At 39.2% G+C, this 12,958-nt stretch overlaps 1 protein-coding gene across 4 annotated transcripts in view; it reads left to right on the forward strand.

Annotated features, from left to right (window-relative positions):
- Window positions 1-1,287: 1,287 nt before the first annotated feature.
- Window positions 1,288-12,958, forward strand: part of gabrg2 (gamma-aminobutyric acid type A receptor subunit gamma2) — a 51,495-nt gene continuing 39,824 nt past the window's right edge. For 3 of the 4 annotated variants that reach the window (XM_022206147.2, XM_022206148.2, XM_022206149.2), the window contains exons 1-2: window positions 1,288-1,819; window positions 10,367-10,506. In XM_022206147.2, coding sequence (XP_022061839.1) covers window positions 1,710-1,819; window positions 10,367-10,506 — 250 coding nt within the window. In that variant the 5' untranslated portion in view covers window positions 1,288-1,709. The remainder of the gene's footprint in view (window positions 1,820-10,366; window positions 10,507-12,958) is intronic. The other variant, XM_022206146.2, reaches the window with a different exon arrangement.

Here is a 12,958-nt window from a genome sequence, read left to right on the forward strand (position 1 = left end):
TGATGAGAAGTTTCAGTTATATAGGCCTTCCTCTTGGTCAGTAACACCAGAGGATTGTGTATTTGTGCCACATTTCCTATTATCCTCTGAGATACCTCACCTTCACCTCATTTGTTTGATGATACTTTGGGAGATAATCACAATTTTAAAAGTGCAGTGTATATTATTTCCGATATATATATATATATATATATATATATATATAGAGAGAGAGAGAGAGAGAGAGTCCATCTATTTATCCCTCCCTCCCTCTCTCTCACCCTCTGAACAAAAAATACAAACACAGCATCCAAATGATCTTGTTTTCAGACTGATTTCTACTCCCTGCTCTAGCTAACAATAACAAAATTTAGTCTGTAAAGCACATGAAGTGGCTTTGAAAGACAATGACTTGATAACATAACCCAAACATAGACACTACTTTGACCAGTGACTATAAAAGGTCGTCATAAAATGCAGCTTTATTCCAATGAAATGATGGCCATAGACAACAACAGAGGACATGAGGACATGATTCACCAACGTAATCATGTCCCCCAAAATGTCCATCAACTTTTCCCAGCCCTTTAAGAAAAATGGACTAATAGTCTACATAAGCCAGCATCGACAATCTCATGAACTCCATGCATCATTGCTGACCTGTGATTTGTGGTCCATGACCCCACTGCTGATCTGACCCTTATAGTCATTTCCAGTCTAGTATTTACTTGAGTGTTTTACAGTGTTGAGCAGATGTTAAAATGTTTGCTTATTCCCCTATGTTAAAGAGAATGGATAGAATTCGATAATACATAAATATTATGGTGTTTGTCAGACATCTATTATGTGCAGGTGAAGCAGAAACATCCACTGACACCACCTTTTCTATAATAATCATTTTATTAAAAAGATCAGGCACCAGACTGAACAATGGAGAATTCTCAGCCAATATGACTCTCCTAACATAACATTATGAGCTCACTTACATAGGTTTGAGGTTGTTTATGAAAATTTAACATGCAGTTTTTATTGTTATTGGAGCCCCACTGATCAATCAACCCTGTAGGCATAGGGACCCCTTCTAAATCAACAGCATCAAGTTAACCTTAAACATTCCAGAAGTTACAAAAACACATTCCAATCTATTGATTATATAAGCAACACATGATACTACAATTACCTTTTGTGACATAAATATAGATATATTTCATTTTTGGGGTAAATCAATTTAGATATAAATGACTCTACAGAATAGTGTGGAAAGGCTCGGTGCTTCCGCTTAGTGAAACCACGCATGTGTTGATCCGTGCTGCAGCAACGTGCATCAGCTCCTCTCTGACCCCAGTGTTAATCTGCATTCAGACTGAGGCTCCGCTGCTTTTCTCGGCTGCTCGCTATTGGAGTAGCTTATTACCTGGGGCTTCGTTGTTTTGTGGTAGCTTTGTAGGCCCCTGCTAGGCTGTCGAATCGGCAGCAGGCACGCCAAAAAGACTGCGAGAGAGAGAGAGAGAAACAAAAAACAGACGAGCGACACGAAACCGAGCTTTCTCATTCGCTTCCATTCGGCTTTTATTTTATTTTGTTGGAGCCCGATTTCGCTCCAGCGCGCGTCCGCGTCGCGTCGACATTCGCCGAACCGCTCCTGCTAACGCGCGTAATGTATCGTAGAGAGGAAACACAGTAAATAGACGGACACGTCCATCTGCAAGAAAGAGGAAACGAAGACGGTGATGACGGCTTCGCCAAAATCAGCCTTCAGATGCTCGATAGCAATGGCGAAGCCTTCCCTCCCCATGAAGCTGTTTCTCTGGGTGTTTATTGTCGTTAATCTCTCCACAAGGTAAGATTTTTACGCGTTATTTAATCGCCATAACCGGGATTGTGTGCGAATTTGTGGTTTTAGCAGCACATAATATTGCGGGGTCTCCCTTTCTGAAGCCAGCTTGCTATTAGTGGGATCCTGAGCGGTGAGAGGGGATGCTGAAAACCTGGATATACACAGCATTTATAGAATTCTGATCAGAAGCGGGCGATTATTCTGTTAAAAAATCCACAGCCACACATGCATCGCTTGGATTTTTCGTGCCATCACTGTTATTTTTCAACAGAAACGACGATCAGCTCCGTGAATATCCCACTGTGGGTTGTGTACGGTTTATTTATTGAGTATTTTTTTTGTTGATAAATATTCCCAAAACGAGACGATTTGCTCAGAATTCGTTTCAATCTGTCCCACGTTAGAAATAGCATAGGGGGCAGGCTAAGTTGAGTGAAGCTAAGGCTACATCTAGTCTCTGCTAAGCTGTCTTCAAGGATCAAGTCTATTCTAAGAAGAGTCAAAGCCTCGTTAATGAACGCGTGTGTCGGATGAGGGCCGTGCAGGAAATCTATTTAAAAACAACAAAACATAAACAGTCGTTTGCGCTAACTTAGAGGATGCATGACTGAGAAAATCCCACGTATTTGAAAAATATGGATATAAAAAGCTTTTTCAAAATGGCAGACAAACACACAGAGAATACAAGTGTAAGGCACAATACGGATGAGGACAGCACATATGGAGTCTTTTTTCATTTTTAGTCCTGAAAACACACACACACACAGAGGGGAAAAGGGGGGATTTCTTAAAAGTGAAGCGCAGATGTGTTTAAAGCTCCCTGTGAAGACTTCATTCCAGTGTGGGGAGATAAGAACAGAACAGTAGAGGATGGTTCGGGCTCCTCGCACCGTTTTGTGCTGCTGGAGGGTGAAAAATGGAGGCAGATAAATCAGCCAACGTTCAATCACCGTCATGCTGATCGCAAAACCCCTCAGGGCTCCTCTGTCCAAGCCCCTACACTGTTGTCAGGCCTTCCTAATCGTATGCACAAGCAACGTTTGCAATATGCTTGAGTAAACACTGCTCCCCCTCTTTTGCCACGCAGAAAAAAGAGATCTGCTTATGGAAGTTTTGTGTGTGAGGGAAAATGAAGTGAGGCAAGTGGCATTTGGGCTCAGTTTGAAGAAAAACAACACAAACAAATGATGTAAGCACCTGCGTAAAGGTCACATTAAGGGTCTTCAAGTGTTTTACATGCAAATTTATGGTGAAATTATAGTTCAACATGCAGCCGCTGATCACTGGGAGTCCTTTATGATTCATGTATGAAAACTCTTGCGTAAGATTTTCTCTCAAGGTCTGCATGCTGTCAGTAATCTATGCTACTTTGTGACTCATTGGAATTAAATATGTGTAGTGATGTCAAACGTATCGCAATACATTAACCCCCAGTGCACAGTCAATGTAGCGATCAAAGGTTCCCCAGCATCCAGGGTTTGGCACGAATGGAGAGAATTTTGTTGGAAATGTTTTGGCATATTTTTTCCCCCATCAGGCGGTAAAGGTTGTAGGTCCTTGATCCCCCAGAAAAGCTGTGCATGATGGGAACAGGGCCATGACAGGAGGAAGTGATGTCATAGTGAGGAAGGTGTGGTGGTTTGGTGCTGCTTCAGCATTTCATATGGTGGATGGAATTTATTACGACCATGCTATGACATTTGTAACGCTAATTTATTCTGGTAAATATTCCAGAATACTTTAATATTGGTTTGATAAACACAGAGCATGATTTTTCCTTCATTTATCCATAATTTAGACCTCAAAGAATTAATCGAAGGCATTTACAAAGATGTTGAGAGTGCAATCAACAGAATAATAAGCTATCAATCAACGAAAAAACAAATCAAAACGGTATAACACCATTAAAACTTTAGATTCAAAAGCAGTGTAATCTGTGGCCATAGATTTACATTGACCAGTTGTGGCAAGCTTCGATTTTTGGTGCAAAATGTTCCAGTTGTGTGCAGCAGAAAAACCGAAAGCAGTTTTCCTAAGTTTAAGGGTGTGCAAGCTTAAATTCGAGCATTAGCCAATTGCTTTATTGAGTTGAGTTACAATTTGGGGACCAGTTGCCATCCAAGTCCTCATAAATAAACAGAAACCAATGCATGTACTCTGGATGTTTTGGTAAATCACATTTGAAAATTGCTGTCAAGTTTTTCCCACTAATTTGTATTATTTTTTGAATCAAAGTCACTGAAAGCTTCAAATCTGATGATATCAAACGATGAATAGATTTCTCCTGCTACTTCAGCCGAACAGTAACAACATATTTCTCAGGTTCTTACAGAATAAATTGAAACTACAACACTTTTAGGTGCAGCAGGGTGGTAAAAAAAAAATCCTCAGTGCAGGGTATTTTCTTTAAATCTTGAAGAGTCTTGAGACCTCACACCTTGGAATTGCTGGAGATTTGGAGTTGTAAATATATGGGGCTTGAACATTAAAAAAAAGCTCATGCTATGTATCCAGCAGTGCAGGATTTCTAAGATAAAAGCAATACAATGCTACCTGTAGCTGCGGATTAAGAGAAATACAACAGCTACAGGAGCAAATAAACAAGTAACAAACAAGCAGGATACCTTGCCAACAGCAAATACTCGTACACAGTTATCTGCAGTTGTCATGTAAATATTTGACATGAAACAGATGATACCAAAGTGACTGAAGTTACCTATGAAAACAGTTTCCATTGATGTTATTGGTGGATTTTCAGACCTGAATTATCCAGATATGCTATGGGCAAGACAAAACGGTTTTATAAATTAGTTATGGTGTCTTACCTGGCATTTTTTTCATTCCAGTTTTCCCCAAACGTCATTGTTTCTCATCAGTTTGCCAATTTGAATAAGTGCAGTAAATCTTAGAGCACATTTGACTCCACCAAGCTGTCACACACTATCTGCCTCTTGTCAACTGGAACAAGCTGTGACTTTTGACAAACTGTCATGTATCCTATAATGAGAATCATACGTATTTGTATGTCAGAAATCCTAAAAATGCAGTGGATGGCATACAGAGCGTCCTTTTCCCTCTGGTGAAGACAGTTTGACAGGGACACGACAGACAAAGCTCAATGCGCCCTCTTGCTTTTAAGTGAGATACTCTGTCATATTCATCACACAGGGAGTATTAAGGTCAGAGCAATTTCCAATAGGAGAGTTTAAATTAACAGCAGCAGTGATTATTCCCATTTACTCAGCTGAGGAAGTATCACGATGAACCTGTCATGGCGACTGGAACACAGCATGCCTTGTTTCTCAGCTACGACAGTGGCCCGTTCTTTTCACGATGGTCATCCCTGCTGTCTCTCCAACAGTTCTGTCTTTATTCTAAGGGATTCTGTGAGTAAATATAGATCTTTTGGGCTGTCCTAAATCCAGAAGGGTTTGTGCATTTCTATTTAAAGGATATAAATATATCCGAATAAACAGAAGTTATTTCTAAAAGTAGTGTGCAGTAATAGTGTGTTCATTCTGTCTGTGGTAAAATTTATGTCCTGCTTTTAGAGATGCATGGAATGGTTTATTACTAGACAATTAATGTGTTCAATTTGCACTGACAGCCACGTCCCTGTTGACACACAGCTTCAAAGAGTTTTAAAAAATTATTTTAGACCCTGGTATTGCTCTATTACTCACTCACATGCCTTGTAATCCACACATTTCAGTATTCATGAGTAATGTATCTTGCATTTAAGGGTTTGTTTACACCACAAATAAGACAGTATTTCAGTTGTGTTATATGTCGTTACAAGCTCACTTTTAAATTGTAGAAAAAGCCTCTGACTGAGCCTATAACTAGGTACTGGCACTATTACAGACTGGCCTGATGTCTCATTGTATTTACCTGCTGACAGAAACAAGTCAGCCTTGCATGCCAATAGGAGCTAATCTATGCGATCTGGTTTACGCTGGACTGAGTTAAGCTTGCAAATGGACTGGTTTGCCTGTGCTAGAAGTCAGTTAAGTAGAGCAGTCTGACAGAGTCCTAGTAATTGGCTGTTAACATCCCTGTATGCGACTACCATAACTTGCTTTCATTTTGTGCAAATTGGCAGCGTGACTGATCAAGCTGAAGTACAATTTAGATCCACTTCAAATAATTACATTTTTGCTCATTAGTAAAAAGGCTGACACTGTATTGTGTTATTTGCTTTTATGAAAAGTGGAGTTTAAGGGAGGAGGATTGGAGCACCAACGTGATGCGCGAAAGTGGTTTGTTGTGTTGTTGCCAAAGGTGCAAGACCAATCTAATACTGAGCAATAATGAGCACGAAGGTTCATTAGATTTGGCTCCTTTATTAGCTACAGTTTGAAACAGCCAAAAAAATCATAGCTCAAAGGAACTCATGTGGTGGGCTCATGGCTGTTTCCATAGCTGATATTGCAATCATTAGCCTCCTCAGACCTTCTTATGAATTTGTGAAACTGTGGAGGCCAAAGAGGGCAGTTCTCTGGTGCCCAAACCTGAGATTTTAATTGAGATCTGACTCCAGTATTCTCATTATTACCATCGCTCCATGCGCAGCCACAGACTTCCATATGCATACATCTAAACACAAATACACACACATTCAGAACACGTGTGCACGCACTGGCGCAGGGCTCTCTGTGGACCTTCAGGTACCGAATTAGTAGGCAAACCCTCAGATCTGCCTGCAGTGGAGAACACATGGCTCTTCCTTTGATCTGCTCGTGTTTGGAACATTTCCATATACACAGAGATACTCTGCGAGATGAATATAGATGATAAAATTGCAGCAAAATGAAAAGCTGCAGATTTTCAAGCTCGTTATCTATCTATCTATCTATCTATCTATCTTTAATAAGGCCTATCTAAAAGGTCTCCCCTAAGTAAAATAATTAAGTTTTAATGCTTTAGGGTTCAGTGTTAGGGCGGAGATGGATGGCACTTAATGGCAGTCTAAAGAAGACTGCTGGTCAAAACATTATTCGTCACACCCAGCATAAGAACAAGAGAAAGCTATCAGGGCTTCTGTCCTTGAGTTTTACCATGGAAACAGTGTTTTTTTTCCTCCTCCATCTCTGATGCTTTATTATTTCATTCAGAAGTGTCTTTTCTTCTCATTGCTCTAAAGCCTTGCTGAAAGCCCACAACTATTTCAAGGTTGCTCTTTTGTGCTGCTGGCTCGGTTGTTGGCTGGGTCTCCGATGGCTTGAGGATTAGACACAACAAAAACTCTCCAAACACTTCTTTGTTGGAATCTGTCACCCTATCTGCATTTATCTATTCATCTACTTTCCAGATCTACCACTATCTGCAAATACAAATGCGTATTTTATTCTTTTTTTTTTTAGCCAAACAGCTAAAAGTGCAAGCTCTCTGTCATCTCAGGCACAGCTTGCATGTAGTTCTTAGAATATGCCTTGTGTTAAAAGGTGAAGTATTCTAATCCAAGATGCTTTTTTGTCATCTCCTCATGGTGTACTAGCTGTCCGTTCTCTGTGTGCAAAATCTGGCGTTTATACACAGTTCTGGCTCTGTAATTGGGAAACAAAGTGACTCGGACTGATTCCAGCATGTCCTGTACACATTTGTGCACAATGTATCAACAATCTCTCTCTAGAACTGCAGACTTCATCTTTAATTCATATGTATATAAGACAGACTTAATAGATAAAAGCAGATATGGAGTATGTGGTTGATTTCACATTGGCTATTACCCTGCCCTTTTCTTTTTCTCAAATCCTAATAACTTGCTCTTAAACAAGAAGGAAATATTTTTTAAAAACTTTAACATACAGAATTTATTTTTTTTGACTTGATAGTGCAATGAACAATGCACTAACAGTTTTATTTAAAATGTAATGGAAAGGAGTAAAAACAAGAAGTGAAGACTATCAAAAGATGCATGTTAACACAACAGCAGAATAAACTGATGGTTTAGATTCAGTTAAATACAAATGGAAGGTATACATGAAGAATCCCACATTTATTTTCATACAATTTGATGTATATATCCATATGTGATGTACCGTTGTTACATCAAGGTAAATTTGGAGAAAAAATCCTTAATCCTTCCTCTTGAATCATTATTATCACTCCATAAGTTTTCCAGTCCTTTAAGTATTTGTATGGTTCTTTTGCAGTAATTCCACAAACCTTCCTTAAAGGTTGCTAATCTCAGGAATATCCCATCACTAAACTATACTTTGCCAAACTCTCCCCTTGTGCATAAAACACATCTGGAGGGCTGTAGGAGACGCTGACTGCATAATAAACTACTACTAAATCACACACTGTTTACATACAGATTCACAAACTTAATAAAAAGATGCAGCATGCAGGTTAATGTGGCCCACAGTACCTTTCACAAACATAAATACTTCATGTGTGAGCTTTCATCATGTCCTTCTACTTCTGTCACGCACACACCACCCTGCCCACGAGCAGTACAAATCCAGTCTTTTATTGCAGACAGCATTATGTTGTCTTCTGACAAAGTCCTGCTCCACTGCAGGGAGTTGTCAACAGATTAATTGCCTCAAATCCATTATTACTGGAGATCACATGCTTCCATGTGCTATTCAAGTGTCAAAACTGGGAAAAAAAATCTAATATACCAATGAATAAGCCTTCCTTTTAGACAGATAATTTGCCAATATCGTACTTTTCCGTGGGAGAGCAGAAGAAAAATTTACAGCTTGGTGGTGGTGGTAGTTGTGGTCGGGGGCTCGTGAGACATCATTATCTTTTCAGTTTGAGACGTCTGAGGTGAGGAAGTAAACTCGTGAAAATTGGCTTGTCTTCTCCCACTCTCACAGAAGCTTGAGGGCCATAAAACCCTCTTTTATGATACAACAAACATGTCTGCTGTCGAGTTCCTTAACTCTGCCATCTTGGATTTTATTCATTATTTTTCGTTAAGTCGCCGAATTGAAAATTGAAGGAGAGCTTTAGAGTTTTTGTTAAATGTGATTGCTGGGACTGCCATTCAAACTCTGGGTCTGGCAGTGAGAATGGATGTTTCTTACATTTGCTTATTTGATTATTATGTGGTTGGGGTTGGGGGTGTGGGAAGGAAGGGAAGAGTCTGAAATTTCATTTGCGTGTCCCTCTGATTGTTAACTACTACTTTTTGCAGTATTTAAACCTGCTACTTTGACTTCAAGTTTTGTTTTATTATTGAGAAAGCCAGTGTGGTCAGTCAGCACTTAGTCACAACGAAAGTGGTTTTTGTGTGACGTAGGTGCAGGGACAAAGCTGTGAAATGAACAAAGAGCTTGTCATTGGAATTTTTAATTAAATGAAAATATGTGATTTTGTATCCATTATTATGATACATTAAACAGGTGTATTGGAAGTGACTGTGATTGACTCGATGGGCTTTTGGCAGATTTTCACTCTCTCTCCCCTGAGAAGCTCCATCGCGCAGATTTTTGGGCAGGCTGGCCATCTGGATGGAAGAAAACAAAAGACTAAACATCACCTCACTTTGATTGAGTGGTCATGACTCAACTTATTTTTATCTTCATTAAAGGAGAAATTCATGTGTTCTTATGATTAATCATTACAGCTGTCTAAGCCATGGTGAGTTTACATTTACTGGTGAGGTTGCTGAATTCCTAACCATGTTACTTCAAACATTAGTGTCATCTCTCAGTGGTTAAACCATGTGTACAAGGCTTCCAGGAGGAGAAAATTAATGATTAAAGCCATGTGGCACATGAATGATACTATCTGTCATATACTATACACTTTCATGTTAGATGTGCCTATGCGTGGGAGCCTTGTGTCGTTTTGTGGCTGTGATTGCTTTGTGCGATTGTCGGTTTTGAATCAAGTGGCACCAGCATGACTGAGAACCGCAGGACTCTGAATTTAAAAAATAAATAAAAACAACTTAGACATCATCTTCATAAAGGGAATGCAAAGATCTGAAGCAAAAAAGTTCAGCCCTTTCATCTAATTTTCACATCAAACATCAGAAAACATGTAGTTTGCTTGTACTGATGTGGTCTCAGTGCATGGTGGTCTTAAAATGCTGGTGTTTTTTTCTTTAAATCAAAACACTGTGCCATACAATATCCAAGATGTGGATTAAATTCAAAATATCTGATTAGAATATGAATCTAACTCAAACAAGGAAGATATATTTGAAGAGATGGTTTTTTGTGAATTACAATATAGCTCTGCACGATGCCTTTCTCTGTAAATTTAGACATCTCACAGTGAAAATTACAATTTCTGCACTGAATGTGTACCACAGTCGATTTCACTCTTTTCCGTCTCTCACATTAGCATTCTTTTTGGTGATGCAACAGCATTGTTCCACAAGAAATAACCGAAATGACACAGAAAAGGAAGATTTCAATCCTAACCTTGGATTGAGATCTTAAAAAGCCTTTTCCCCTGCTGTCTCTCTCATCTCCAAATATTTCTGTGTAAAAAAAACACAGAGCACACTGGGGAAGAAACTGCTTGCTCTCCTTTCAAAAGAAATTATTGATTGCATGCCTTTTTTCTCCTCTCTGTTCCCTGCAGCTCCCTCCAGACTGATGACGATGACGAGGCGTCTAACAAGACGTGGGTGCTGACTCCCAAAGTGTACGAGAGCGACGTCACGCACATCTTAAACAGCCTACTAGATGGATATGACAACAAACTCAGGCCTGACATCGGAGGTGGGCACTGTTTTTTTTTTCTCCACAGATGATCTGTTTAGTCAGAGACATACATACACACCAGAGAGCCCAAACATTATGACTACTCACAGATGATTAGTTATCTCATAACAATGGCACCTATCAAGGTCTGGGATATGTTAGACGGTAAGAGAACAGTCAACTGCCTTACTTAACACGTTGGAAGTGGGAGAAAAAGGCAGATGTGAAGGCAAAACTACTGAATATAGAAATGGCTCTGAAAATTACGACTAAGGAACAGATTAGTTGAAGTGAATACTCCTGCTCTGTACAGCTCTGGCTCCTTTTTGGTATACAAAAACAAGTGGCAGTTTGACAGATTGCATTGTAAGGCACTTGTGCAAATGGAGAGGAGACACTTTGAGTACATACTTCAAAAATACATCCACTGACATCTTTATGTGCTCATACTTAGTGGAACCATTTTTTAAAATGCCTAAAGAACCCATCAGTTGTTCAAGAGCTGACAACAAAGCCTTGTGTTTAGTTAATGATGTTTAGGCTCCTTAGTCAATACACTGGTCAATTTTTTTTCTTTATTCAATCAGCTGATTGAGAATAAAATCTTTTTTTCTCTCTTTCTCAAGAAAGTCTTGACCACAAAAGGCAGCAAAAATGATAAATACAAATCACCAACAAGTCAGATGTGTAATTCAGCAACTAAAGAGATGCAAGCCTGCAGTTTCAGTGAATAAAAGTCAAAATTACCATTATTGGAGTACATTTTTATACAACAACGGTGTTATACTGCAACAACCAGAGGCAGAAATCAAGTCAAGTTTCTCTCATGTAATAGATGACTTGCTTGGAATCCTTCAATATTGTTCCCAAGTACAAACATAAAGCAAAAAAAAATTAAAAAAAATCTATTGAAGTCATAAGTTTCCTGACAATAGACTTCAAATCAATCTGATGACAGTCAGTTACATCCCACAAAAAACAAAAAAGCTGGACTGCTAAGCTCTCATTTCCCATTAGCAAACAGTGACTGTTTCTTCATGTTAAGCAACACACTTTGTAGCAGAATATCTCTTTAGCGAGTTAACACTGATGATGTTTGGTTTTTGCTGAAAGATCAGAATGAAACTTTGCCACTGGGAGGTTAATGTGTCATTTGAGACTTAATAAAATACTGCCAAACCCCAATCCTAATCAAAGGAATGACATACCAATGCAGACATTTTCAGTTAGTTTGTTTTTAAAATATTAAAAAAGTTATTTGGAAGTAACAAATCCATGCTTTAAAAAGCTTATGGTATTTCACTGAATCCACTATAATACTAATTAAACTTTTCTAAATGAGCACCGAACAGTTCCGTGCTTGGACTTGACTTGGGATTTAACATCTAAGATGAAAGAGCAGCTTGTGATTTGTTTAACCACTGGTGGTAGCTCGTAATAATACTTGTTATGTCACCTGATGCATATTTGAAGGTCTCTCCGGCATACTTTATGATGATGAAAATAATGACTTTTTAATGGCATGAGATGATAAAGTAGGCCAGCCGAAACCGGATGACATGGCAAAACAAAGAGGGTATAAAATGCACAGTATACAGGGTATAACAGGCTTAGGGTGAAGTATGTGTACCTCTGTATATGTACATGCGTGTATTTTGGTCAAGGGAGCTGTCTGTCACGGTTCTATAAACCTGCAGACAAGTAGCTTGCTCCCATCCCTTTGACAGACAGCTGGGCAGCACTCTCTTGTCTACATAAGCCTATCACGTCAATCTGTAAGAGCAGAATAGGGAGATGCTCAGCACCCTTAAATATTTGATTCACAGGTCAGTATTTTTAGGAAACTGGCTAAAGTCAGAATCTGTCACACACTGTTACATAATGATAAAACTGTATAAACTAGCAGTGGACTGCTTGCCAAGCCACTATAGTACCTGTGCCTGTCAATTATTGTAGCAGGGATCTGGCCAAGGAATCAAGTATGATGGTCTTTTGGAGGGGACTCACTGTCATGGATCTGCGTCACAATTCTTCACACAGATTTGGTCGAACTTGTCAGGTGATTACTTGTGCATATGATTACCTAGATACAAAGACAGTCTCCTCAACTCGAGGCCCAACTCACAAATCTCCACATCCTGTTTTTACTGCAATTTTTTCTCAGAGAGTCTGAGCAGAAGTGATGATTTGTATCTGTGCTGCTTTGACGCATTTTTAGGTTGCTGGTCGGCTCAACACAATTCCTAGTCTGCCACACTGTGTTCTGTTTCCATAATGGGTTATACCTCCAAGATATGTGGTGTGTCCAGTGAGCGTTGTCCTAATTGTGTCATTGCTGTTCACACTTTTGCTTAGTTCATGCGGAATACGGCATTTTGACAGCCCTGGTTTTTATTTATTTAATGGTGTGTGATCTGTACAATTCCTTCAAAAAACAGACCATAAGTCATATTCAAATCATCCTTGTTTT

The sequence above is a fragment of the Acanthochromis polyacanthus genome, chromosome 17 (assembly GCF_021347895.1).
Source record: "Acanthochromis polyacanthus isolate Apoly-LR-REF ecotype Palm Island chromosome 17, KAUST_Apoly_ChrSc, whole genome shotgun sequence".
Lineage (NCBI taxonomy): Eukaryota > Metazoa > Chordata > Actinopteri > Pomacentridae > Acanthochromis > Acanthochromis polyacanthus.